At 51.4% G+C, this 27650-nt stretch overlaps 8 protein-coding genes across 8 annotated transcripts; 5 read left to right on the top strand and 3 right to left on the bottom strand.

The window, feature by feature from the left end:
* Nucleotides 1–86: 86 nt before the first annotated feature.
* Nucleotides 87–2785, top strand: TRIVIDRAFT_60746 (uncharacterized protein; the record flags this gene model as incomplete). The annotated part of the gene is made up of 7 exons (XM_014101139.1): nt 87–203; nt 626–980; nt 1099–1157; nt 1419–1570; nt 2149–2315; nt 2530–2660; nt 2702–2785. 7 exons carry the CDS (start codon nt 87–89, stop codon nt 2783–2785), a joined length of 1065 nt encoding a protein of 354 aa, XP_013956614.1.
* A 3245-nt stretch (nt 2786–6030) lies between these two features.
* Nucleotides 6031–6863, top strand: TRIVIDRAFT_149553 (uncharacterized protein; the record flags this gene model as incomplete). The annotated part of the gene is given in 3 exon segments (XM_014101138.1): nt 6031–6461; nt 6638–6641; nt 6654–6863. 3 exon segments carry the CDS (start codon nt 6031–6033, stop codon nt 6861–6863), a joined length of 645 nt encoding a protein of 214 aa, XP_013956613.1.
* A 1493-nt stretch (nt 6864–8356) lies between these two features.
* TRIVIDRAFT_71413 (uncharacterized protein) lies at nt 8357–10956 on the top strand (the record flags this gene model as incomplete). Its single annotated transcript, XM_014101137.1, has 8 exons — nt 8357–8576; nt 8754–8778; nt 8856–8915; nt 9006–9033; nt 9111–9456; nt 9547–10086; nt 10157–10311; nt 10426–10956. 8 exons carry the CDS (start codon nt 8531–8533, stop codon nt 10615–10617), a joined length of 1392 nt encoding a protein of 463 aa, XP_013956612.1.
* Nucleotides 10957–11414: 458 nt separating this feature from the next.
* TRIVIDRAFT_78890 (uncharacterized protein) lies at nt 11415–13691 on the bottom strand (the record flags this gene model as incomplete). The annotated part of the gene is made up of 4 exons (XM_014101136.1): nt 11415–11456; nt 11527–12745; nt 12810–13395; nt 13487–13691. The coding sequence occupies 4 exons, from the start codon at nt 13614–13616 to the stop codon at nt 11415–11417; spliced, it is 1977 nt and encodes a 658-aa protein (XP_013956611.1).
* Nucleotides 13692–14864: 1173 nt separating this feature from the next.
* TRIVIDRAFT_28689 (uncharacterized protein) lies at nt 14865–15578 on the top strand (the record flags this gene model as incomplete). The annotated part of the gene is made up of 1 exon (XM_014101135.1): nt 14865–15578. The coding sequence occupies one exon, from the start codon at nt 14865–14867 to the stop codon at nt 15576–15578; it is 714 nt and encodes a 237-aa protein (XP_013956610.1).
* Nucleotides 15579–16738: 1160 nt separating this feature from the next.
* On the bottom strand, nt 16739–17435 carry TRIVIDRAFT_119401 (uncharacterized protein; the record flags this gene model as incomplete). The annotated part of the gene is made up of 2 exons (XM_014101134.1): nt 16739–17245; nt 17310–17435. Coding segments are annotated over 2 exons (633 nt in total), but the record flags the coding sequence as incomplete, so codon positions are not given.
* Nucleotides 17436–21630: 4195 nt separating this feature from the next.
* Nucleotides 21631–23723, top strand: TRIVIDRAFT_200708 (uncharacterized protein; the record flags this gene model as incomplete). The annotated part of the gene is made up of 5 exons (XM_014101133.1): nt 21631–21672; nt 21842–21974; nt 22235–22244; nt 22316–22944; nt 23371–23723. The coding sequence occupies 5 exons, from the start codon at nt 21631–21633 to the stop codon at nt 23721–23723; spliced, it is 1167 nt and encodes a 388-aa protein (XP_013956608.1).
* A 499-nt stretch (nt 23724–24222) lies between these two features.
* On the bottom strand, nt 24223–25719 carry TRIVIDRAFT_28151 (uncharacterized protein; the record flags this gene model as incomplete). Its single annotated transcript, XM_014101132.1, has 2 exons — nt 24223–25366; nt 25445–25719. 2 exons carry the CDS (start codon nt 25717–25719, stop codon nt 24223–24225), a joined length of 1419 nt encoding a protein of 472 aa, XP_013956607.1.
* Between the last annotated feature and the right edge of the window lie 1931 nt (nt 25720–27650).

Below are 27650 nucleotides of genomic sequence, written 5' to 3'. Positions count from 1 at the left end.
GCACCTTGATAGCTCGATTCTATCAACTACTTGCACATGAATACGTGGTGGCCTAGGCTTGCTGCTGCCAAGCATGAATCGCCGCAATGAGCACCGAAACGGGCCAGCGGAAGAAACTTGACGGTACATGTACAGTACAGCACCTCGTCTCATTTCAAATTCATTTCCCAGTGCGGTCATTTGCACAACGGCAGGACAGGCATGTGAGAGCCACCATCACTGCTTCTCAAGGCAACGTCCAGTTGGGTTGGCGACGGATTTCTCATGGATATAAAGTACCATCTACCTTGTCCTCTACCTTGTACCCCTGGCGGGAGGGCGTCTCCATTGTTGCCGAACTCTTTACCGCACATCAAGATATACAAGTCCACGCCCCAATTTCCCGCCGGCTGCGACGGAGTCCGGAATGGAACTAGCCCCAACCAAGTCACTGCCATTCGATCCTCGCAGTTTTTGGCGTGCAGGAGGCCATCTTGGGTCGCTTCGACGTCACTGCTAGCATCCAGGCCCGCCAAATAACCCCGAAATTGCAGGGGTATTTGGCATGTTAGCGCGAACTTTTCCAGAGCTTGGATGCTTGGCCCATCCTAATGCGAAATGTGCTCCGTACGGAATATATTGCTAGCCCAGCCACTGTGACGAGAATCATGCTCTTTGTACTCCCTACTTTGTCCGACAAAAAATCCGGCCAGCGGCTAGCTGTGGAACGAAGGGCGGTGACAAGAGGCTAGTCGAGGCTAGCAACAACGAGACGCTCACCAGCTCACGATGGCCTCCCAAGGGCGTTCTACCGCTAGCGGGCAGACAACCAAAGTTCTCGAGCACAGGTGGTGTCTGCAGAAGCCCCAAACGGGCCACTATTGGCGGGCTTCCACGTGGGAGTGGCCTCGCGAACATTGCAATGGATGAGGAGACTTCCGCCATGCAACCATTGGGGGTGCTGAACGGGAAAAAGGCTCTTCGCGGAGCCGAGTCTTACGGTAGGTCTACCTAAAAAAAAAACCAAGACGCGCAAGACAAAAACATCACTCAATGGTGGTCTCTTTACTCGAAACCTCACGCCATTGAATGATGCTGACCACAACAAATCCCCCCAAGAGGGAGAGTGGCTGGCCGCAGTCGAAACTCTGCGCCCGCACTCTCGTGTGCGAATCAGAGTATGTAAAACAGAGAAAATGAGCTACAAGTCACTAGTACAAATTACTGATGACCATGAGCAACCACACACACAACCAAGTGCCATTGGGAAGGAATCACAGGAAACAACAAATGTGCCGTTCAAGAGTCGAGGATGTCACCTGATGATGGATTTACAGCCTTTCCGTCAGCCGTCCAAATCCATATGTTGCATCGCACGCAAAACGTAATGGTGTGGCTGTTGGGATCAGTTGTTGACCTGCATGCTCATCCTCATCCAGGTTGGCAAGACCATGTACTCAGTACGAGTACACGATACAATGGCATCTTACGAATACACCTTCCCCATTTTGCCGACGGGCCTAAGCTCCGATTCAGCACTCGAGTCTTCGTCTGGATCCCATGTCCATCTAGCTTCGGCATCCATGCTTTGGTTTGCTAGCACAAGCGCCGAGTGGAACCAGGGCTTCTCAGAAGTTTGCCGAATGGAGCCGACATATCAGGCTATTGCTAGGCTATTCAGATTACCTAACATGCCGTGAAAAGGTCCCTAGTATGAGCGAAGACTTTGCGCGTTTGCCAACAATGAACCAACTAGCGCCGGCGAAAGCGGGAATATACATGCAAGCCTGTAGTGGCGGTAACTACTAGCGATGCTGGTACGAGTACGGAGTACAGAGTACAGAGTCCAGAGCACTGTTGCTCTAGCATTCCCAACGAAGAAAAATGTCAGAGGGAGCAGAAGGGGGGATGCTTTATCCTGCTGCCTGGGAGATGGCTCATCAAGCAGCTACCAACTCGTGTCATCTCACTAAGTGCTAATATACTTGTGAATAGCACTACTCCCGTAGGGTCACAAGAGCTTCTCTAGGCCAGGATGACTACAAGACTACTGGTGCGAATGTAGCCCAAACGTCACGTCAAACCCTTGGCATCCAAGTAATGCAAATCAGGCACCAAGAAGAGGACAGGGCTTGCATTCGTATTAGGTGCGTTGCTGTTCTTGGAGAGGGATGGCTGGGCATTTGGGCCACACAACGCCCCCAACATGGCACCTCCGTGGATGCGAGAAGGCTCTGTACCAACAAGTACATGCATACCCTACTCGTACGTGCTGCAATGCCACCAAGGAGCGGACCGCTTCATACCCAAGCAACCAAGGTACTGCCAGGTTCTCCGTACGTGCGAGGGACTTGGAGTACGAAGCGGAAAGGGGGGCCAGCCTGTCCAACCCCTCACAACGCCCCATGCTGACCAGTCGGGTTTGCAGGAACCCATTAGTACAGCCAAGTGGCCTCTCGATGGAAAAGACCCCCACGCTGGATCAGATACCTCATAGCGGCAGCTGCGGCGAAATGGGACCGCTCTACTGTACTGGCTTGTAACCGCTAGGTACCGATGCATTGACATTACATTGCCGAGACACGTCGCCAGCCAAAGGGGGCGTAAATTTGTCCGAAGAATGGACTGTCTCGACTCGAATTGCAGTTCAGCTTCAATCCCAATGCTTTTGGACTGTACGAGTAAGTACACCGACAGTATCCTTTTTTTTTTTTTTAATTAGATTTCGCTCTACCAGCAAGGTCTCTTGGCGTACAACTACCTCCCAGTATGGAGCGATTTATTTGCGGCTTCGTCCTCGCCATGAAAAGCGGAGCTTTTTAGGATGCCAGCAACCGCATACTGTGAAAGAAGAGTACTGCCTACTAATAACCTGTGAATCAAAGCATCACTCATAGCCACCAATGGCCGAAGGCTGCCCTCCTTGCATCATCTGAAGCCAATCTCCTCTGCCGTGCTGTCCAACGCTATTTCAGGTGGGTGAGACCTCGAGTCAGCTTTATGAATGCTGCAAGGCTTCTATTATTCTGTCACGTTGGCTTCATATTAACGGAAAGATGATGTGAAACACGTCATCCTTACGGAGCTGATTTCCATCCTCGCCTGTTAAGGTACCAGGTTGACTTTCTTCCCCTGCTTCAAGGCCCCCCTGTATGTTTTCTTTCCTTCTTTGTGGTGTTTGTTGGGTAGAGTTTATACTCCGTACCTGTGGCGTAAATAGGCGGCGTTATCTAAGGTACATGGGGCCGAAAACGATTGAAGCCGTTGGCACGGATATACAAGAAGCTCGTACGAGTTGCCTTTACATAGAACTACTCCACCCCCGGCACTTGGTATACTTCCCGATGCTAGCACGAGTATCAGCTTCCATCGTTGCGGGACAGTCCGCTGACCTTGCGCCATGTACTCCATACGGAGGGCTGAACGGGGGCTTGGGTGAAAGGGGAAACAGGACAGAAAAAAAAAGGAAGGGCAGGGCGCCCGGTATGCAAGCTTATCCGGCATACAAAGTATACCAGTACGAGTATACTCGCCCAGGGCCGGAGACGCAAAAATGGGGAGATCCAGACGCATGTCCACATTACCACTTGTAGTGCTACAAGCACTCTCCGCATTCCGTATCCAGTCTCTCTCTCCGGGCCAGAGCTGCCCCGACACGGACCCCAATGCTACATGAATCCGATAGCCGGGCATCGATCCACGCGCCGAGAAGGCCAGTACTATATTACCGCCGCACTTCATGTGTTTACATTGCACCCCGCTGGTGTTTCGTACTCGTACAATCACTCCATTGTCCTGACTTGGATGACATGGATGATGTTTCTGAGAGATGGACAAACAACAAAGGATTCAACAAGTGTTGGCGCAGAGCTCAAGGGTACGACGGGCTGTGCGTGGTGTGCCCCTGGCACCGGAAGGGTCCCAACGCTTTCCGGGCTCTTGTTTTCTCTTTTCACTCTGTCTACCCGCCCAAGTCTCTCCCTGCCTCGTCTGCCTTTGATACACGAACGCCTCAGTGATACGTGCACCAGTCGGATTCGAGACGACGGCCCCGACTATATACGTGGATCCGGTGAACGCGGCTGTAGTACGCCATGCATCGCGGGAAACCGGCCGGCCAGTGCCTGGGCGGTTCGGAGGCGCCACCATGTCTCTGTTCACATCATAGTATCATGTCGGTGCACGGGTCGGTGTCTATGAATCTTGGCAATGAGTTGTCTCAATGAACGCCGGCAAGGTGCATTACTTCAGGCTCTCTTTGTTGCCTCGCGCTCTCTTTCTCTCGGCCTCCCTGCTCCCAGCATCCAGTAATATGGACTGAATGCTTGCACGGCGCATGATCGTTGGGCGTTTGTTATTGGGTCTTGCTTTTTCTCTCGGTTTCCCTGCAAGGACATCCCAAGCGACGAGACCTCGGTGGTCAGGGCCGGGGTAGAGTGTCCGGTCGACTCGAGACATGTACGGGTACGAGTATGTCTACAAACAAAACATATACCGGTACCTGTACCGAGTCGCAGGATAAGACAGGCTGCTCGGTATTATTGGCCCGGATGGATTTGTCTGGTGGCGTGAGAGGGGCGTTGTCAACCTTGCTTCGGAGTAGGGTTTCATTGCATGTTGGTCAGAAAAGCGCTTGTGACTTTGCAAGCCTTTTTGCTCGTGATGTCACGCAGCGTGGATGATGAGAAGTCTCAGCCGTGTCTTGAGAAATTGGTCCTGCACAAAGCACTGTCGGTGAGCGCATGGTATATGATTCGAGGAGCCGTCGACACTGTACTCCGTGCGTGTCTGGATATTGGAGGGGTATTGCTGCAAGTCCCTGCAGGCATCACCAATCGCGGACACGTACGATACCACCCGGTCAAGGGATGATATGGACGCGTGCTTGTGCAGGTAGGGCCGGGCCAGGCCAGGCCAAACTTGACCTGCTGGTACTCGCGCTCCTGGTTTGCAGTTGCTTGTACGGAGTAGTGTTACCGCTGGCCTCCTTGCCTTGCTAGCGTAGGAGACGGGGAGCGACGAGCGGCTTCCGGAGAATATTTCGGTGGCTCGACGCATAGTTTGCTTGGCCTGGGCCTTGGGCCGTTGCCGCCATGAGACAAACACGAGGTGGCAAGTTGATTGTGCTGAATACTTGTCCTTTTGTGCCGTGTTGGGTTGTTTGCTTTTCGTTGTGGCGTTATCTATTACCCTGTGCAGATACATCGGGGGTCTCTTGGGCCGAATCGGTGAGAGACTATCGAAAGCGCCAGAACTTTGCTTGCCTTGTGCTGAGAGACAATTAAATCTTAAATTGCATTAGCTCCTGGGCTGTGAGTCTCGGCTTGAGAGATTATTGATGCCCCGACCCCCTCATGCAGCGGAATATGCATGTTTCAATCCTGTGGCTGTCCTAAGGCACACGGGGCGGCAGGATATGGAGTGAGCATTAGTTAATGTACGGGGTAAATAACCTGGAGCAGGGTGTTATTTTTAGGTACCGGGATCATGTACAGTACTCTGTACTATTGCGGAGATGGGCTGTGGCAAAAGATGAGAGAGGGTCTTTGGGCGGATTTGAGAAGAAAGAGTTGAGACTTGAGTTGTGATATACTCGTTGCTACATGTAGGTACTTGTGCAATACATGCGAGACTGAAGGGTTGCTTCTGTTGTTGTCTGCTCTTTACAGTTACAACTCCATTGAATCTACGTTCTAGATCTTTGAGAGAGTTTTGAGTTTTGAGGAGCGATATGTGGCATCTGAGAGATGAGAGTAATGGCTATGAGAGTTGCCAACAGGAATTACACGCATCAACTCATTCATATCATAGGTAGTCTACAAGCCGAGAGTTTGTTCTAAGCATATCAGCGTGGCTATCGCATTGGGTGACTAAGCAGGCAAATTCAACCACAAGGCGGGGCACAAGGTGCGCCAGGCTGGCCAATGAGATGGCGAGAAGCAGCAGCCGATTTCCCAAATTTTGTGCCTCGTCTGAAGATCTAAGCGACTTGAAGCTGATGGATTGATGATTTGACGTTCAGTTTTTGTCTCTCTCTCTCTCGTCGCCACAATGTCAATTGCAGCAGCGCCCAATGCGCTTCGAGCCTCATCAGGCTGCGCCTCAAGGCTGGGCCTGTCTCTCCACAAGGGCCCGAGATCAAGCCTTTTCCTGCCGGCCTCGTCGATGCGAGTAGCCAGTTTCACGACGACGGCGCCGCAATGCAAGCGCAAGACAAAGGACAGCAACAAGCGACGAGGCGTCAGCAGCCTCTATGGATCGGGCCCGCGTGAGCCGCTGTCCATGTCCAACATGCCACTGCCGAAGCCGGTCGAGTTCCAGCCCAAGATTGAGGTTGACGAGAGCCACGGGCTGTGGGGGTTCTTCCCCGCGCCGGGGAAGCTCCTGCTGACGCCCAAGGAGACGGAGGAGCACGGGCGAGCATGGGAGGTGGAGGAGCTGCGGAGGAAGTCGTGGGAAGACCTGCATGCCCTGTGGTGGAAGTGTTGCAAGGAGAGGAACATGCTGGCTACGGCGAGGGCGGAGCTGTTGAGGGGGAAGCTTGGGTTCGGAGAGCGGGAGATTGATTCACGGGATGAAGAGGTGAGTAGCCTTGAAGCTTGGGATTTTGATTTTTTTTTTTTTTTCTTTTTTCTTTTATTTTCTTTTTTACTAATAGTTGTGTCGTGTGACAGGTTACGAAGACGATGAGAGCGATCAAACATGCTCTTACGGAGCGATTCTACACCTGGCAGGATGCCGTCGAGGTTGCCAAGTCGGATCCCGAGATTAACCTGGAAGGAGGAGAAGGTCAGGTGTACACGCCGTCTGCATACGAAGAGGGATACGATGATGTTCCTGCTACAGAAGAAGCAGGCAAGGAGTTGAAGGAGCCTCTACGGTAGAAGCGAGGCGAGGCGAGGCGAGCGGGCGTTGGAAGATCAAAACCAAAGAAGAGAATACCGAGGTCAATTTTAGAAAAAAAGGGAAAAAAGGTCAGCGAGGTTAGGGGGGGAAGCGGTTCGACGACGGGCCCAGCATGATATCACGGAGATGTATTCTGGCCGGCCGCGTGTAGTACTACCTATGTATAGGATTTGTGTACCTGTATCCGACGAAGCAATTGGCATGTATATTACTACTGGTACAATACGATATACTCGTATACCGAACTATCGAGATGACTTGATGAACGCAACTAAGGCTAGAGTCGAATCAATTTCAATTTTCAATTTCAATTTCAATTTCAGCCCGTGCTGGTCATTTGGCAGTCCCCAGCGACTGACTGGGAGCTGGAAAAAAGAAAAAAAGACGAAATGAGACGAGGCTCGCCTCATTAGAAGGCCCCCCCTATTTTCTCCCCCTTCTTCTCTCTCTCGCTAACCCCTTCTTTTTTTCATTTTGGCTTTATGCAGCGCTGGTACTGATGCTACTCCGTCCGTGACCGTTTCATTCAGCCCGGTGACCAGGGGGTTGAAAGTTCCGGGACGGTTTATTGATGAGCTGGTACGGGGAGTATTGGCGTGGTGGTACATCCGAGTACGGCTGCGCTAACGGGGCATCTGGAGATGCTACCTATGCGGCGTGGCCTGGGGCGGCGGTGAATGGAAGTACTCGGAGATGGGCAGCTGTTAGCTTGGGTACGAATTGTGGAGTTGTGATGGATGGTCTATTCTCTTTTGATGGGCCGCCAGGGGATATGAGTAGGATGACGGAGAGAGAGAAGAAGAGGGAAGAGAGAAGAGAGACACCGCCTTATGAAACAGTATTGATGATGAAGCTGCAGCCTTGTTTCTCTCTCTTTCTCTCTTTCTCTCTCTCTCTCCTTTACTCTCCTCTCTCTCTCTCTATCTTCTTTTAATCCTACCGTCACTTGACCAATTGCATCCTGCTGTGGTTGTGGCCGTTGCCATGCGAGATCCGGCACTTGCTGCTGCTCTTGTGAGACATGCTGCTAGTCGTACGGGGTAGCCCTTTGGGATCAGATCAGGGGAGCTGGAGATTTGGAGACGGTATTACGACGGCGGGGCAATTTTCACGGACGACTGTGATTTCACGGTTGGGGCCTCGTATGGACAACTTGGCGAGCGGTGTGTTCATTTCGAGTATCTGCCGCTGAATGATTGTGATTGTGATTGTGATTACGATTAGCATGAAAATAGGAAAATGATCAGAGACGGCAGAACAAGAATAGAATGAATTAATGAATTAATTGTCGACCAAATTCCCCCCCTAGTCGGAATCCAGCGTGCTGATGATTTGAACGGTGGAGCCGCCTTGCCCAGAACAGCTCGACGCTCGTCTCCGCACCTCACCGATTGATTTGCTCCCAAAACCAAAGCCAAACCAAAACCCCGCCACTTGCAACCCCTCTACTTACCTACCTACTACCGCTGCTACTCCGTGCTCCGTATTAGAACCAAAAGCTTTGCAACTCTTCAAAAGCTTCCTCCTCTCCCCGACATACTTTTTTTCTTCCTTTCCTCTTTCTGCCTGCCTGCTGGCTATCCCCCCCGGACCGAAGCCTGCTCTTTCCACGCCCATCACCAACCCGTCTATTATACCCACAGCCATGGAGGAGATTGCAAAGGAGTACGATGTCATCGTCTTGGGCACCGGTACGTTTTGCTGCCTTGGCTTGCTAGCTGGCCAGGAGCTTGAAGCTTCGGCTTTGGGCATCCGCATCGCCACGCAATGGGCTCTGGCATCTCCAGGAAGCTCTTCTGTTGTTTGCCAGCTAGCAGTTGTGTCCATGAGCTTGGTTCCTTTGCTGACTTGACCCCCTTTTTAATCAGGCCTGACCGAGTGTATCCTTTCCGGGTAAGCGGACGACGTCAATGGAAACAAAACACACAGCATTCATGGCCGTCTGTACTGACATCATCCGTGTCTTCAAGTGTCCTGAGTGTCAAGGGCCGCAAGGTCCTCCACATTGACCGCAATGACCACTACGGAGGGTATGTTCTGTCCCCCCTGGCTCCTGTTACGTCGACGTGGCATCACCGCCATTGAGGGCACGGGTTACTAACAACGCTTTGCTCCAACAGAGAGGCTGCCTCCGTAAACCTTGAGACGGTAAATCTCCATCCACGAATTTACAATACTGCTGCATCCTTGCACCTGTACAGCGCATTTTCTAACAACCCCCCTAGCTCTTCAAGAAGTACGGCAACTTCAAGGAGGGTGAAGAGCCCTGGAAGAAGTACGGCCGCCTCAATGACTGGAACATCGACCTTGTCCCCAAGCTCCTCATGTCATCCGGCGAGCTGACCAACATCCTCGTCTCCACCGACGTCACCCGATACCTGGAGTTCAAGCAGGTTGCCGGCAGCTACGTCCAGCAGGGCAATAGCTCCAAGGCCACCGTTGCCAAGGTCCCCTCAGATGCCGGCGAGGCCCTCAAGTCGCCTCTCATGGGCCTCTTTGAGAAGCGCCGCATGAAGTCCTTCATCGAGTGGATTGGCACTTTCGATCCCAAGGACCCTGCCACACACAAAGGTTTGCCGCCCCCCTTTTCTCCATGCAAGGTCCCCCGTTTTGGCATGTCATTGATGGGTGACTAATCCGGTATTTCTTCCACCTTGATAGGTCTTGACATGAACACCTGCACCATGAAGGATGTCTATGACAAGTTCGGCCTCGAGGATGCCACCAAGGACTTCATTGGCCACTCCATGGCCCTGTACCTCACTGATGACTACATCACCACCGTTGGCCAGGCTCCTGAGGCCATTGAGCGTATCCGCCTGTACGGTAACTCCGTCGCTCGATACGGAAAGTCCCCATACATCTACCCCCTGTACGGTCTTGGCGAGCTTCCCCAGGGCTTCGCTCGTCTGTCTGCCATCTACGGCGGTACCTACATGCTCAACACCAACATTGACGAGCTCCTGTACGATGGTGACAAGGCCGTTGGCATCAAGGCCACCATGACCGGAGTCGAGGAGATGAAGTTTGAGACCAAGGCCAAGCTGATCCTTGGTGACCCCTCATACTTCCCCGGAAAGACCAAGGTTGTCGGCCATGTCCTGAGGGCCATCTGCATCCTCAAGCACCCTCTTGCTGGAACCAACGACAGCGACTCTGCCCAGATTATTATTCCCCAGTCCCAGGTCGGCCGAAAGAACGGTAAGGATTGACCCTTTGAAAGCAAAAACACACTTGAAATATAGTCCAATGCTGACGTTTTCCTTCACAGACATCTATGTGGCCTGCGTCTCATCTGCCCACAATGTCTGCCCCAAGGGCTACTGGATCGCCATTGTCTCTACCATCTCTGAGACTGAGGCGAACCACCACCTCGAGCTCCAGCCCGGTCTTGAGCGTCTCGGAGCTATTGAGGAGCAGTTCATGGTAAGTTGCTAGTTCGATTTTATTACCCGCTCTGCCCCAGAGGCGAGAGTCAACTATTTCATCAGCTCCTGCGCCTCAGCCGAGTTTCCGGAATGCTGACTTGCTTTCAAACAGGGACCTCCTATCCCCATCCACGAGCCCCTTGAGGACGGCACCAGGGACAACATCTTCATCTCCAAGAGCTACGATGCTACCAGCCACTTTGAGACAACGACGGATGACGTCAAAGACATTTACCGCCGCGCCACCGGCGAGGAGCTCAAGGTTGAAGGTCTGAGGGAGGGCATCAACGTTGCGGAAGAGTAAGAAGCGAAATTAGTGGTTGCCAATCTTTTTGTCTGTTAAATCATGCTATCGAGATCTTTGGAGTTGATACTTCTCCCCCTCTAAACTTTTTGCGAAGAGCGACCATGTTTTTTTTTCTTCTTGTTTCTGGTTCGGTAAATGTCAATAATCATGATTGAAAAAAAAAAATCATCATTTAAGTACATCAAGCATAGGTGGCAAAGGACAAGTATCGAGAAACAAAGAAAAAAGAGGAAGGCGGGGGAAATCTTATCATATATAATAAGACTTTCTCATCACATCATCATATAGGGACTTTTTGTCAAAGCAGTATATTTGTACTTTTAATTCAAATTCGAAAGCCATTAATCTGATTTTCTCTCTCTCTCTCATCATGATGAATCGTTGTCGTAGGCGACTTAATGCCGTATGCTACTACTACTACTGCCCCTTCCATCGAAAGGAATATCTATCCATTTCTGAACATCTTTCCTCTCCATATATGAAAAACGAAACAGGGAAATGAATTCTCTATACTCATTCACCTCCTCCGCTCTCCCCCGCTTCCTCAACCCTTCCTTTACCGCGCAGCCTTGCTCCAACTACTTTCTTTCTGGATTGTATAAAACACCCTTCAAGAACGCCCAACTCCTGAGCAATAGTGTTTTCCCCTCGTAAACGGTGCGAAAGGTTCTAACACTTGACAAATTTCAAAAATAGCCGAAAAACACAGAAAAAAATAATGCCAGCAATGATATGAAAGAAAATGGAGGAGGCGGAAAAAAAAAAAAAGCTCCCCAAAGTTTTTTTCAAATGGCTTATCGTCGGTTGGTTTTGCCAATACCGCGCTTTCCGGCAACCTGTTGTAGAAGAAACAAGGTTAGCACACGAAATGAACAATTCAAGCAAATTCGTTGGCTCGAAACTTACCAAGTGCTTTGTCAGAGATGCAGAAGTATGTCTGTCGGCCTCTCCCTGTCGGGCCATTCTGTTCATCCTCTTCTGGTTGAGCTTGGCTATCCGCTCGGCCTTTGACCTCGTGGCCACGTCCTGGACACCCTCGTCTCTGCGGCTGACGGGGTGTCTGCTGGCAGGTCTGCTCAGAGAGCGCAGACGCTGGCGATCCGTCTTGGGAGTGTCGACGTCCATGGAGTCGGCGTCCGCAGTGCCGAGGCGCGATAATGAGCGGCCGCGGCCGCGGGTGATGGCAGTGGCGCGGGCTCGCTCGGCGATGTCGGTGGTGTCGACACCCAGAGTGTCCAGGGCGTCTTCCATCTCCGAGAGCGGCTTCTTGACAAACTTGCGGGGGATGATGGCCTGGTTCTTGAGTCTCTTCTTCATGCGAGCCTCGTTTCTGATGAGCTGCTGCTTCTCCCGGATGAGCTCTGCCTTGCGCATGATCTCGGCCTCTTCATCGTCCTCAATGTCTTCGTCCGACTCGTAGAAGCCTTCCTGCTCGAGCCTCTCCTCCTCCTCTTCCAAGGCGGCCAGCTTAGCTTCGATATCAGGATCGACGTAGTCGTAGACATTCTTTCCGTCAAAGATTTCGGGCATCTTGTCGTACTTCCACTCAGGATTCTTAAGCATCCAGTCGGCGCGCATGTCGACGTTGTAGACACCAGCACCACCATTCTCCACCTCGACGTCCTTGGCCAGCCTGGGTCGGTCAGGGTCGTCCTTGTCATACTTCTTCTTGTTCTTGACGGCCTCGGGAATGAAGGTCTCAGGGGCGGCGCCGCCCATAGGCTGGGCAACGTGGATACGGGCCATGACCTCAGCCAGACGGCCTCCGATGGCTCCGCTGCTCGTAGTACCAGCCTTGAGCTTCTGGTTCACGCGCTCAGCAAGCAGGCGCTCACAGGCAGCGTTCTTGACCTCCTGCACACCCTCCAGGGTGTTGCAGGAGAGCTGGAGCATCTCAACCTCGCCGGCCTTGAGGATGGTCTGCAGTTCAGCCTGGAGCTCTGGCGACAAATCTTCGGGCCGGGTGATGTCAATCTTGTTGACGACAAGGAAAACGAGCTTGTTCGAGAAGAGGGGCTTGATGCTTCGGAAAAGCTGAATCTGAGCCTGGACTGAGTAACCACACTGCTCGGACAGATCCATAAAGTACATGATGGCGGATCTCAAGTGAGCGATAGCCGTGATACTATATTAAAGTCTTTGGTGAGTACTGTGTCAATTTGAAAGATGTAAGTAGCGGCATCGCATACCTCTGCATTTCAATGGTGTTCATCTCCTCCAGAGGGTGATCAAGAATACCAGGGGTATCGATGGCCTGGAATCGCAGGTACTTGTAGTCAAAGTGACCGACAAACAGACTCTTGGTGGTGAAAGCGTAGGGCTGGACATCCACGTCGGCGCGGGTGATGCTTCGGAGGAAGCTGGACTTGCCAACATTGGGGTAACCGCAGATGAGCAGGGTCCTGGTGTTGGGGTCGATGGCGGGGAGACGGCCGAGATGCTGGCGGACCTGGTCCAGATACAGCAGAGGGTCTTTCAATCGCTTGACCAGCGTTGCCATGCGACCAAGGGCCGCCCTCTTGAGCTGCTTGCACTGGTAGAGCGACTGTGCGTATTTCAAGAGACGGACATAGTCTCGAGAGATGGTCTCGACCAAGTGCTTGGCAGTGGACATCTGACCAAGGGCAATCTTGAAGTGGTCTGCATCGTAGAGGGTGTTGAGCAGATCCTTATGGAACGGGTGGATGTCCTGAAGGCGAGGAAAGCTGTCGAGGATGGAGGCGAACTTGTCGGAAAAGGTCTCCTGTGTGAACTTGACCTTTCGTGTGTAGAACGCTAGATTTGTGTAAGCGAGCCATTCGCCATGCATGTACATGATTTATGGCATTGGGCGATGCCGCCCAATGGCTGTTGATATGCGACATACCTCGGATTCTGCTGATTTTGAAGCCGGCGCGGATCTGGGTAGGTAGTTTGCGCTGGGTCCTGCTCAGCACAATGTCCAGGAACTCCTGCTGAGTAGGAACCGGGGGAATGTCCTTCCACGTGGTCTTCATGGCGGGCAACTTGATCGAGGAGCGCTGTTTGTGGTGAGACTACAGCTTTGAGATGTCCTCGTCGCTATTTTTTTTTTTTTTTCTGGATACCCCAAAAGAACTTCGAGGTTAGCAAAATGCCGGGTCTAGGCTAGGCGGTGAATTTTTTTTTCTCGCTGTGGGCGGAGCCGTTGCTGAAAAGGACTTATCGATAAGCGGCAGGCACTTTTGGAGGGGCAGACATGTGCAGGATGAGCCAGAGGTATCGCCGCATACAATCTTATACTGAAAAATACTTGAATTAGGGGACCCCGCTGAGTGGTGGGGAAAGCAGCTGAGATGGAGCACAGTGTAATACAGTGTGCTATGTCTGGTGAAGCGAAAGCCATAAATTCTTTTACATAGTGGTCTTTGCAAGGTGCGCTTGGTAATGTAGATAAATTACTGGTAATGGATTTTGGATTAGTTACAATAACTGGCTCTTATCATAACTGTTCACATACCTTGTTTGAAAAGACAATGAATGCCAGGAAGCAGAACGAAGGAGAACAGGGCTCACGACCTCAATCTTTTCCATTTTACGACGTCTTTCCACATTCTACTTGACGTGAATTTCTAATCCTACGTCATGAAGCACATGATGATATATATTTCTGTAATTATACATATGATATGAAACAAATGGTGAAGACAGACCTATTGACTACCTATATTGTGATAAACTGATTCAGTCAGTATGACATGAATCACGTTTGCTTTCTTTCATACCAAGACCAATCCACCCAAATAACCGCCAGTCAAAAAAATTATTTACTAATCCAGCTGATATCTATTTAGCTTATATAGGCCTTTATTAATTGATATTTACATAATAGGCAACATCAGGCCATCATTACCTTCTCTTTCCTCTACCATCCCGCGAGTGATGTACAGTGCGAATTGCCCCAATCGCCCTCATACCCAGTAGCTAAACTTTTTTTTTTTTTTTCATCCTCTTATCTCGTGCCCCGCCAAACTTTCGAGATTCCTCTTCCTCTCTTCCTCCTCCTCCTCTTTCAACAAGAGGAGCAAATCGCTGATTCCATTTGCTGCTGCCCGTGATTTCATATCCAGTAAAGGTAGGTGAATCAACAACTTCCTGACGAGTGTCATTCCTTTCCCTTGGCTAGTGATAAAAAGCTCATACAGCTCCAGATCACAACCATCGCCTCTGTTTCTCCCCTCTCTCTTTTTACCTTGCCATTTTTACCTCACGTGCCCTTCAACAAGATGGCCTCTTCCTCCTCCCAGCTCCCTGCGTACAAGCAGGACTTCCTAAAGTCCGCCATTGACGGTGGCGTCCTCAAGTTCGGCAGCTTCGAGCTCAAGTCGAAGAGAATATCGCCCTACTTCTTCAACGCGGGTGAATTCCACACCGCGCGCCTCGCCGGTGCAATCTCCGCTGCCTTTGCAAAGACCATTATCCAGGCCCAGGAGGAATCCGGCCTCGACTTTGACATCATCTTTGGCCCCGCCTACAAGGGCATCCCCCTCTGCTCCGCCATCACCATCAAGCTCGGCGAGCTGGCGCCCCAGAACCTGGACCGCATCTCGTACTCGTTTGACCGCAAGGAGGCCAAGGACCACGGCGAGGGCGGCAACATTGTCGGCGCCCCTCTCAAGGGCAAGAAAGTTCTTATCGTCGACGATGTCATCACCGCCGGCACTGCCAAGCGAGACGCCATTGAGAAGATCACAAAGGAGGGCGGCATTGTCGCCGGCATTGTCGTCGCCCTGGACCGCATGGAGAAGCTTCCTGCTGCCGACGGCGACGACTCCAAGCCTGGCCCGAGTGCCATTGGCGAGCTGAGGAAGGAGTATGGCATCCCCATCTTTGCCATCCTCACCCTGGATGACATTATCGATGGAATGAAGGGGTTTGCTACTCCCGAGGATATCAAGAACACGGAGGAGTACCGGGCCAAGTACAAGGCAACCGACTAAAAGCTGCCTCATTGGTGTTGAGCAAGTAGGCGGGCAAACATAACCTACGTAGTAGTAAATCCGATTCTTCACTGCCCAGGTAGATGTTGGACAAAAAGGAGCAAAAGAGCGAAAAAGGAAATGCTTCAGTATAATATCCCTCCTATATCTCAAAGTATCATCGTAAATAAGAGCAGTAGCTAGCTAGTCTACGTAGAATTGGTAGGATTCAGTATCCATATTGGGAGTAGTTATTTTATTTTAATTTTTAATATTAATACTATCGATTCATTCTTGTTATTCCTTCCGATTCCCAATTCCCAAGATGCCCATAATCCTTTAGCCTTTTTAACCTTCACTGAGTACTAAGTGTTTCATTCTCGTCTCTCTTCTGTAATTCAAAGTCAGCAAACATGTCAAGCGTATGAAGAAACAATTGATTGCTCAATGGTACTTACAACAACCCATTTGTCAAGGCACAGCATCCTTTTTCTGAGCAATGGCGGCTGTTGCCGAGTCGTTATAACTTTTCGAGTCGTTTTGTAGCTCATCTCTCTTCTGTGTTCAGCTTCCCCTTCTGTTTGGTCTTCTCTTTTCGTTCATGTTGTCTCCCCTCTTTCTTTTTTCTTTTCTTTTCTTTTCTTCACCTCTCCCCAATTTGAGGGAGTTTTTATTTGTCTTTTTTCATTTTTTTCTCATTTTTTCTCATTTTTTTTCTCATTTTTTCTCATTTTTTTCTCATTTTTTCTCATTTTTTTCTCATTTTTTTTCTTTTCTTCTTTTTTTGGTGTTAATTTTTCTCGTCATTGTTGACCACCCTTCCCTTCTATTCTAAGCCATGTCATTAGCCATTAACGTGTCGTAGGCGTATGGCGAAGTATGCCTTTATCATATCCCAAAAGGAAAAGAAATCCCAAATCCTTCCCACCCAATGCAAATACAGACGCCAGAAGAAATAAGAATGCCATTTCGCACCGCGAAAGGATGCAGGTATACTAGCACAGTTTAGAGCGATTCGGCCTCCCCCCCAATTTTATCCCAATTGATGAAATCATTGCGGCCCGGTAGGTCGAAAACCTGCGGGATCAGGTTAGTACCAGATATGAGTCAAGTATGGATTATCAAAATGGATACAAAGCACAAGGTATAGACTGGATAAAGATAAAGTAGCAACATACCATGTTGTAAAATTCACCAGTGAGAGTCGTCGTATTGCTTCGACCAATATTTCTGAAGCCGCATTTCTGGAAAAACTTGGTCTCCGATTTGCGGCAAATGAGAGCGACGCGGTCTGCAACGCCCGAGCTGTGAATGCGCTGAACGTACGACTTCAACGTAGCAGTGCCGAGGCCCAGGCCTTGAAGATGGGGGCAGACGGCTATCGAGTGAATGCATACTGTTCGACCGTCGGGCCGGTGGCCAACAAGCTCGCTCGGGGATCTTTCCTCGCCATGGAGTATCTTCAACCAGTTCTTGGGGTAGTCCATGTCTTCGTCTGTCACCACAGGGCTGCACCCTTGAGTTGCGATTATGTGGACGAGCATGAGCCTCCTGACGTCTTCGGGGCAGCCGCCGATGTTCCATCCCCGCACCTTTGTCGCCATCCACCAGTCTTTTCGCTCTGTCATGTCACAGATGTTGAAGAGACCGTAACAAAGGTTGTTAGAAAATCGGATGCGATACTCGACCTATCCTCTGTTTAGTATTCTTCTTTGAGAGTTATAGAAGGGAATGGTGGGAAGTGAAGCTGACCAGCGGGCTACAGAATCCTCTAACAGAATGTTCAAAAGCAAACTGTTCCAGTACGACAGCTGTATCAACATGCTGGGGTTTCAAAAATGCAATCTTGGGGTTGAAACAAAAGGGAAAGGCTCGCCTGAATTCCTTCGACCGACAAACGCCATAGAAGTAGAATTGAGAGATCCTGTCAAACCCTATTGTGCCGACTTCCATCTCCTCATCGTCTATGTCAACAATATCGTTGTCGGCAATTGGCAGAAATGGGATCAAGTACAGACTACCCCCCAAGTTGGTGATGTAAGTTGACGGAATCAACTCAATAGAGTTGGCAACCGCCGTGTCTTCTTGCCTCTGCATCTTCTCTTATTTCTTCTTCTTCTTCTTCTTCTTCTTCTTCTTCTTCTTCTCCTACTTCCTCTCCTTCCTCTTTCACTACTAAAAATTGCCCTGTGTTGAGACGAAGAGGGGAACGTTGGCTGACTGGGTTGGTAACGACTGATGGGTAAATTAAAATTAAGTAGGAAAGGGGAAGACCGAGTAGAAATGGCAAAATAGCCTTAGTGGCCATGCGAGGGTGTGATATTTTTATCCTTGGCAGCCAGCCACGGCTGAAGACATACATGATACAAAGACGAATAGAAGCTCACCAACGGCAAAGTACCGCCCCCCCAAAAAAAACCAGAGAAAAAAGCAATCACAGTCTCAGATGCAAAACAATAATTTGTTCTTGATAAGCCGCAGCTGCAGGTGGCTTGACACAGCTGGGCAGGCCAATACTCCACGGATGCCTGTCATGTGAGACAGGATTTGCAAATGATAAAAATACTCTGAGTCCACATTCACCATCGTGGGAGTTTTGCCCTTGAGTTTGACTCAAACAGAAATCAAACCAGTCTTGTTGAGGTCGTCTGCTGCGGTGTACTTTGTGCTCGTCAATAGGATACCTAGTAGTAGTACAGTATTCCCTGTGGGTGTTCTTGCACCCGGACAGGGGAGTTGAAACAGGCAGGCAGATGGGCAAATGGGACAAGAATCGCAAATCCACTACCGTATTGGCTTCTTCCACCCCTGAGGTTCCGGTCGATCTAGTGTCCGCACTATTAGCAGCAAGTGTCCGGAGTATGGATTCCAGGAATATTTCGCCTCCAGCTGAGTGGACTGGCAAGCATTTGTGCGGATGTGGTAGACAATGCAAAGTCCCCTGGTCCCGGCTGCGACAGGTCAGGCTGAGCTGGCGAGGGCAAATGTGACTAGTCAGTTCATTCAATACCGTGCGATATCTCTAGTCACAAAAATGCCCTACCAGACTCAGTCCACCCAAGGATAGAGTAGCAGCCGTATAAGCAGCCCTTCTGCAAAAGAGGCACGTTCCCCCTGAGCGGTGGGATAGAAGGCGGCTTTACGTACCAAGTAGTGTATATCATTTAACACACGTGTTCAGTCATATGAGCTGGATGCGCAACTTTGCATCCGCCCGCTCATGAGACGAATACGACTGCATGAAGCGAGGGAGACTTTCAAGACTATTCGAGTCAAGTTTGAGTAAGGGGGAGCATTGCCGGGCGGGGAAATGCACCACGTTGCCAATCACATCGCATCATACTCCGGGCGAGCAGTTTAGAAAACACACGGGGGTGAGTGCTTTGGACGAGAAAAACAAGCGGTAACCACTTGTAACTCCCATGTTATCAGCTCTTAAGCAGGGAGGGTTCGGCGTCATAGCACACAGGACCATGATCACCTTCTGGTGTAATCCACATGGAAATTGTGAAATTGTGCCCCAGCGTAGTGTTGCCTGAAATGTCTCTTAAAGTGATGAGAGTGCAGAGCACGGGGTACGGGCATAGGGTATACACACCCTCAATCTGAAGAGACAATTTGAAAAAGAGGCGAGGATGGAAAAAAGAGAGAGGCTGGTGCTGGCACATTGTGCTCACCGGTCGTCATGTATGAGGCTGAGAAGACCGGACATGGAACCATACTTGATTCCTTGCAGCGTCCCGCACAGGCCGTTGGCCATGCAATAGGCTTGCGCTGGCCGGGTTGCGATGAAATGCAACAGCCCACGTCGTATTCTGGAGCCGCGGGATAGGCATGATGCCACATTGAGCGGCTTTGTGTCTTACATTTCAAGTACAATTCTCTCTCGCATGTGCTCTGCCACTCAACAAGCACGAAAGGGCTGGATGTTAATATAGCGGACCCGGCCGGTATTGGTCGACTAGCCAGGGGTCTGTATATAGCGCTGACAAAAAAAGAAAAGAAAAAGCATATCAAGAAGCAGGCTGCGTATGAGGTTTGCAGGAAAGGGCCCATTTCGAGTCACACGCGTGTTAATGATGGCGCTTGTTAGAGAGGAGTGCGGAGAGTCACGCCATGAGACTGGTCAACCCAGACAGATACATGTGCATCAGCGAGAGCGGGAAGAGGGCCCTTGTAGCATTGGTGAAGAGGAGAGCGACGGCCAGTAACTTTCCAGTTATGATTTGGGGGGAAAGTCGGGTTGGGCTATGCTCATTTCGCATACTTCGAAGGATGAATACCAGACATGGGGCATGCTCCTGGCGGCAGGGAGGGCTCAGGACCAGCGTTTGCAAGCACGAGTACGGGGTAAAGACACCTGCTTTGCCTGTGCTTGGCCCGTCCAGTCCTCTCTGGCAAAGACGAGAGCCGGGGCTCATGCTCGCAGTGTGAGTGGCTGGCCTGATTCCAACGCGCACAGATGGCGAACTAGCGATGCGGCATGCAGGCTCTGGCATCCCCGGAAACAGCAGCATGCTCGTACAGGCAGTGGGTGGGCCAGAGACGTGTCCAAGGGTTTCGCCGAGCTTGGACGGGATTCTCGACGGTACTCTTGCGGATGATGGGGCCGTCAGGTGCAGTTCTTGAAGGGCGGCTCATGACGGGAGAGACAGACAGCAAGACATGATGCAAGTCCCCGCACCGGTGAGGCTCTCCTCGTCGTCATTGGCAAAGGCAAAGGGAGACGCGGCTTATTGGCGTGTGAGTGGCTGCAAAGCTGAAAGTCTGCGGTCAAAGACAAGCGCAGGGAGAAGCAGAAGGACGAAGGATAAGGCAGGATGTTGTGGATGTTGTGGATGTTGTGGGTGGCAGGTTTGATACTCGACTTGGCATGATGCCTACTAACACGGTCAGGTGGGAGGTCGCGGTACGAGGCACAAGTACATGTACATGGACAGTACAATCAGTACAATCAGTTAGGTACCTTTACTGGGCTCGTACGCGCGTAGTCGAGAGACTTTCATTTCCCATAATGGCGGCCACATGTGAGATACTCACAGCATATTCTTTTACAGCGACTGATGAGCTGTGGCAAGCGTGGATTCGCTGATGCCATCTCAAAGTGAGAATTATTACGTTGCGGGAAGCTTTGCGCCGTTGCCATCTTACCCTGTACTCGGGCATATTCGCAGCCCTCTTCCTCATCTGTTCTTTTTGGGCGCGACATATGGATTTTTGTAAATAAGAGCTGATTATTATTTCTGCCTGTAGTCGTAAAGAGATGTTTGATTCTGCAGCTGTTAGGTCGGACATACCTGTATAGTATTATGAGTATGCTTCTCATCACATTTTTCTAGAATGAGTGTAAGGATCAAAACATTTCAAAAGGACTGATGATTACAAGCATCAAATACACCGATAGAACGAGCATCCATCAATGAGTTATCGAAGAGACACATGCAGCATATGATGGAGGTTTGAAGCTGGTTTGGTGGGCGTCAAGTACAGGGTATGACACTACATCGCGCAACTTGAGGAGGAGGGAACTTTGGTCTGAAGGCATCTGCTTGGTTGAAAAGATGCATTAAAGTATAAATCTGAATAGCTTACCCTACCCGCGCCGTTACAGTTGAACTGGGTGATATCAAAGCGATGCTTCACTATTAGGTAATAATTGCATTGGAGCAGATTTCGTTTGCTGCTCTCGAGCGAAGGATTGAGGGAACATGCAGAGGCCATCTACGGAGGACATACTTGCATTGGTACCTAGCGGTGATGTGTTGCGGTAAAACTTCAATGGATTCCAGTGGGATTTTCCAATCTCCACTCTCTGATCCTTAAATACCAAGCTGGCAACAGGCTAGTCTAGGTATTGAAATACTGTAATGCGATCCTATATATCTTCGTAGCTACCTGCTATATCTAGGAATAGGTGCAGTCTGAACTTATTATCCTCTCGCAGAAAGCGGATGCAGACATCAAATCATCGGCCAAAAACAGCAACTGGATGGTTCATCAGCGATGCTAATCCTAGCACGCAGAGGCTAGAAACAGGCGCTAGAACACTAAAAGACCACCTGGTGCACCTAAAATGCCTTCCCAGCACCTACCCAGCACCCAAGGGACGAACAAAGTACGTATGCGCCCCGCCAGCGAAAGCACTACGGCCATTACCTTATGTACATGCCTGCTCTTCAAACGCTGCCATTCGCTGCGTCACCGCCCGGCTTGCCTTGTTTGAGGAGAATGACGCCCAAACCGGGAGCTTGCCAACATGCAACCTAGCTTTTTTGCCCCTCCAGCTCCGGCTAGCATTCTACACACAGCCCCTCCCTAGTCCTCCCGCCATCTCCATTGAATCTATCCGCTACCAACGAACAAACGGGAGCCCAGCGATCCGAACGGTGGCCGTATACAGTACAGCCCTGCCCGCGTGTTTGTCTGGACGAACATCATTCTTCCAACCAATACTTGTTGCGCGGAGGACCGGCAATCGCCTCATCACCCCAACAACTTGTCCAGCTGATATTGAGGACTATCTCATACTCTGACTAAACATACGGCATATTCCATAATTCGCCGGTCTTCTTTGAGGTTCCATCTCACCCCAGATCCGGCGCTTTTCTCTCGATATCATTCTCATTCTCATTCTCTTCCTCTTCCTCTCCCGCCGTGTGCTAAACACCCACATCAAGATCCCAACATGTATGTCTTGTCCTGACTGGAGGTGACTGGAGGTGACTTGGGGGAAGGCTAACGTGAATTAACTTGCCCAGGCGCATCACTCTCAACGTCTTCAATCCTCATGGAGGAGACCAGGATAGCCTGGTGACCCTCGAAGTCTTTCCCGACATGACCGTTTCGACCCTGCGCGAGTCCGTCCTGTCCGAGGCAGGAATCCCCCCGACGTCGCAACACATCTACCACAACGGCCGACTCATCTCGGACGATGCCAAAACCATGGAGCAGCTGCAGATTGGCGATGGCGACATGCTGGCTGTCCATGTTCGGGATATGCGAGGCAGCACGGGGCCTCCGGAGTCAGCAGGGCGGCCTCCAGCTGCGGCTCGTCAACAACAAAGCGCTGCTGCCACTCCCCCGGTTGGAGCCGAAAACGACACGGAGATGCTTCGCCTCCAGATTCTGGGCGACCCCGCCGTCAGACAGCAGCTGTCCAGGCAGCACCCAGAGCTCGCTGCAGCCATCGAAGACCCCGCGCGGTTTCGAAGAATATTCCTAGACAGTCAAGACCGAGAGCGGAGAGAGCGGGAGATGCGGCAGCGCGAGATTGAAAGACTCAACGAAGACCCCTTCAATGTTGAGAACCAGAGGAGGATCGAGGAGATGATCCGCCAGGAGAGAGTCATGGAGAATCTGCAAAATGCCATGGAGCACAACCCCGAAGGTATGTACGATGACGTCCCATGACCCCTGTGAGATGCGGGGGCTGACTATGCCACGTTTACTAACTGCCTGTAACCAGTGTTTGGCCGCGTTCACTTGCTGTACGCCAATGTAGAGGTCAACGGCCACAAGGTCAAGGCTCTTGTCGACTCGGGCGCGCAAGCAACCATCATGTCGCCGTCGTGTGCAGAGGCATGTGGTATCATGCGCCTGGTTGACAAGAGGTTCGCTGGCGTTGCTCGAGGTGTCGGAACGGCTACTATCATTGGCCGGGTTCACTCTGCCCAGATTAAGATTGGAAACCTGTTTCTGCCCTGTAGTTTCACTGTGATGGAGGGAAAGTCTGTCGAGCTGCTCCTCGGCCTGGATATGCTCAAGAGATACCAGGCTCGCATCGATCTTGCAAGTGACAAGCTCATTATCCAAGGCCAAGAAATCTCGTTCCTGGGAGAAGCCGAGATTCCGAAGGAGGAGGAGGCTATTGTTCAGGAGCCTACTATCCCCGGACCGGCAGGGACCGCGATTGGCCAGAGATCCGGAGCTGTCATGCCTGCTGAAGAGGCCCCCTCGCAAACCCCTTCAAACCCTACGCCTGGAGCGCCACCACCACAGGCCCAGGCACAAGCACGACCACCGCAGCCGGCGGCACCCTCTGCCGGCGTTACACCAGCCCACATTGACAGTCTCATGGCCATGGGGGCTACCAGGGAACAGGCAATCCAAGCTCTCCAGGCTGCCGAGGATAACGTGGATATGGCGGCCAGCTTGATCTTCTTTTAAACTACCTAACTATACCTAATGAGAGCATGAGTACTAAATCAATCAGCATTTACCCCACGGCCAGGGTAGGGTGTCGTTCAGGCGAGGTTTACATAACATATGGGAATTCATGGATTTCATTTTCTTTGCTTCTTGCTTTTTATTAGGAGCAATTCGTCCTTGTATTTATTTTCTTTCAACAAGGCGACAAGTGGAGAATTCATCATGGTCGTTGGATGAGATGAAAGATGATGGCTGGGAGAGTATGTAACATCTAGAGATGCTTGGGAGGGAGCCCGTTGCGATGGATGTAATAGAGAAGAAGATAAAAGGTACAGAAGACGAAGACATGCGGAGTAGAAGCTGCTCAACAAATCGAAACGCATTATTTGCCTTGGGTCATTATGATATATCTCCACTCCTATCTAATAGTCCCTCACAACATTTTGCTCCACTGTAATTATGAAATGCCACATAAAATGATGAGTTAAGAAAGGCGATGCATCTTCTCATACAACAATCATCGAATCTTGTAAACGCATGGCTTGAGAATCGCCCCCTCGTTTTCGCCAGCCTGATCATCCGCCTCCTCATCCTGCACGCGACCAAACATCTTCTTCTTCTTTGGACCAGCGTCATCTGGCCTGACGCCCTTGCCCTTTGTAGGAGCAGCACCCTTGATGAAGCGCATCGTGACAAACATCCTGTTGGACAAGTCAACGGCCTCGCGGCCATCGCCCTGCAGGACGAAGCCGCGCCTCCTCAGGGCCTCGACAAAGGCCGAGACGTCCGTCTCGCGGCGCTGGTCGTCCTGGCCGTCCACCTCGACGGCGAGGTCCTTTTCGTAGCGGCCGGCGGCCTCGGCCTCCTTGGCCTGGAGCTCCTTCTTGGAGGGCTTGCGCCGGTTCCCGACGCTGTGGGTGACGGGGGCGTGCTTGTTGCGGACGGGGCCAAAGCGGCTCTTGATTTCGGCGACCCAGAGCTCGCCCTTCCAGTGCAGCAGGCGGTAGGCCTCTTCGACGAAGTCGAGCCAGTTGGTGCCCATGAGAGCGAGGCAGAAGATGGCTACATTGACGGAGCCGTCCTCCATGGGGATGTTGGCAATGTCGGCTTTTGTGACCAGAGGGCTGGGGCTCTGGAGGTCGAAGCTCTTGATGTCGAGATGGAGCTTGGCCTTGTCCGCCTGGAGCGACTCGGCCAGCCGGGCATCGCCACATCCCAGGTCGGCAATGGTGCACGTCCCGGCAGTCCTGGGCAGACAGCTGGCGATGAGCGGAAGCTGCGGGGCATTGGGTCTGCCCTTGCCGGGCGTCCTTATCTTGGCTCGTGTGCGAATGTCTTGCAGGAAGCTGTCGACGGGGTTTTCGGGCCAAACCTTGACCTGGCGGCGGAAGCCCTCGTGGTACTCGTCAAACATCTCGGGGGATTCTTGGAACAGCTGGAAGGCCTCTTCCGAGGGCCGCGTGTAGAGCGTCTCGTTGAGGTGGCGGAATCGTGCGGAAACCAGCTTCTCCCTCATCGTGGCCTGTAGGGGCGTCAACTTGGGCGGCGCCGGAGGCAGAACTGCTGCGGTTTCGGATTTAGATTTAGATTTGGAGGGTTCGACTGCTGCGGGTTCGTCCTGGGATTTTGATCGGCTGCCCTTTTCTTTGTTCTTTGGCTGGCTCTGGCTCTGTTGGTTGGCGTTCTCTTTCCTGTCCTTCTTGCTCTTCTTGCTCTTCTTATCGCTTCCTTGTTGTGACTTTGCATCATCAACCTCAGTCGACTTCTCGCTGCTAGCTTTGGTCTTGTCGTCGGATCCCTTCTTTTGGCGTTTCGAATCCTGTGCGGGTTTGTCGCTGCTGGGCTTCTTCCCCTCGACGACAGTCTCCCACAGATCGGCGACATTGGCCGCCGTCACAGGCTCGTCTCTTGTGGTCCTCTTCCGCTTCTTGGCCGAACCACTACTGCTTGCAGTTGCAGGCTTTTCGGCCTTGAGGGCGTCGGAAGACACTGACCACCCGGGAACGGCGAACATTTTGCTGTCTCAATTGAACACTGCTCTGTTCTGTGGATGAGATGGCGGGAGCTGGAACTTTGTCGATGGAGATGCGCTTCAGGTGCTGGAGCGTCCATGAACTTTTTTTTTTTCTGCTCTTGGTTGTTTATCGATAAGGATAAGCTCTTGTCAAGTATGGGGTTCGCCAGACAATGGCCACAGCGCCGTCAGTGGGTGGGTCAGTGCTACAACAGATCCACGATCCATCCCATCAATGGCCCTGTGAAAGCAGAGATTCTTTGCCATTTGCTTGCCATAAATACGAATGCGACCGCACATTATGGTGATGGAGCCACGATTGAAACACGATTGAAACACACTTGATGGCGGCTGAGGCATCTGCAAGAAGCGATTCTACGCTCGTTCACCTCTATCGCTACCGCAGCTGGGTCTAAGGGATCGGAACGGAACAGATCAACCAAAATCCCCGGTGATGGCCGTCTCCACTCGATCGCGCCCACCAAGGCACAATATGGAGTTGATGGAGCCAAACTACGGCATCATAGACTACCTCGTCTACTGTCTCTGTCTCTGTCCTTGTTTTTGCTTCTTTTGCAAGACTTTTTCTTTTCCAGCATTCCCAAGCCACGGCCTCGAAACTCTCGCTGCCCCCTGTTGGGGTTCCCGCAAAAAAGAGCACCTGAGCCGGTTTTGCTTTTTCTCAGCGCGCTTCGCCACTCGTCCTGGGCCGCCCTACTGCATGGGGGACTGACAAAGGCTCGCAGGACTGCCGTACGAGTTATGTTGGGAGGCTGGGAATGTCTCAGCCGCAATGTCTTGGACGGGCTGCTATTCTCGCAAATATTGACCTGGACAATAAGACTTGGTACCAGTACTTGTCCATGGCCGGAGCACTAGTCCGGCCTAATGCACCCTGTATGTGATGGCCTTGGTCTCTGGAGGTGACAGTAGCCGAGACTGCAGCCATCTCCATGTCAAGCCAGTCAAAGCATCCGGCTGGGCAGTTATCACCGAAGGATTGGAGAGCTCAAGGCAGGGAGATATGCAGAGCCACGTATCACTAAGACTAAAGCATGCAAGGCACGATTATTGCCTCTCAATTCTCAATTCCACGGATTTTATGCACATGCGGGCAGCATAAACACCCACCCGCCTTGCCATCAGACTATCACTGGCCCAGCATTAGCAGCCGATACACACAAACGATGTCTCCGGGCAAATCGGAAGCGTTTGTCGCCCAGCCGCTGTCTGAGGTGGCGGATTTTGGTACGTGGACGTTCAATGCATTCACAAAGGCCTCTGCATGTACCCCTCCCTAAGGTACTAACCAATATAGCAGCACCTCTACTAAGAAACTGCGAGCATACTAATACCTCTAGGTTGCCTTACTAAGGTACCTACTACCTGCCTCTATATAAGACGTGCTGTTTCAGCTCTCCCGGCGACTGGAGCCTTGTCTCGTTTCCCTCATCTTGGGCGCCAAATCCAAGGCATCTCAGCATCCAGCTTGAGCAGCCATGGCGCAAAACTTTTTCCTCTATCTTGTCAAGCCGCATTGCGTCCTCTGTCGAAATGACTTGCCGCGCCGGCGGGGTTTGAGAATCCCCAGAGGAAGCTCCATGGAGTGGGAGAAGGATGTGGCGGGCTGTAGGTCAGATTGAGATACGGACGGCTGCCTTTTGCTTACCAGTTGTGATATCGCAGTCTTTGACGTGGCTCTCAATCAGTCTCAAGACCCCGTGGTCTATACTCTCAATACTACTCTCGATGAAGATGGCCCCGTTCTCGACCCGACATTTGATCTGGAACACCAAGGCGTCAAGATGACAGTTACCGTGGCTCGTGACAATCCCAACCCAAGTGCCAAGCATCGGCCCTTATTCTTTGCCCATCAGCTCTGTTGCAAACTCGTTGAAAAGCTGCAGGGAAGCGTTTCCTTCCGTGATCTT

This window comes from Trichoderma virens, assembly GCF_000170995.1.
Source record: "Trichoderma virens Gv29-8 chromosome Unknown TRIVIscaffold_6, whole genome shotgun sequence".
Lineage (NCBI taxonomy): Eukaryota > Fungi > Ascomycota > Sordariomycetes > Hypocreales > Hypocreaceae > Trichoderma > Trichoderma virens.
The sequence above is the reverse complement of the archived record's forward strand: the minus strand, read 5'-3'. Positions and strand labels throughout refer to the sequence as shown.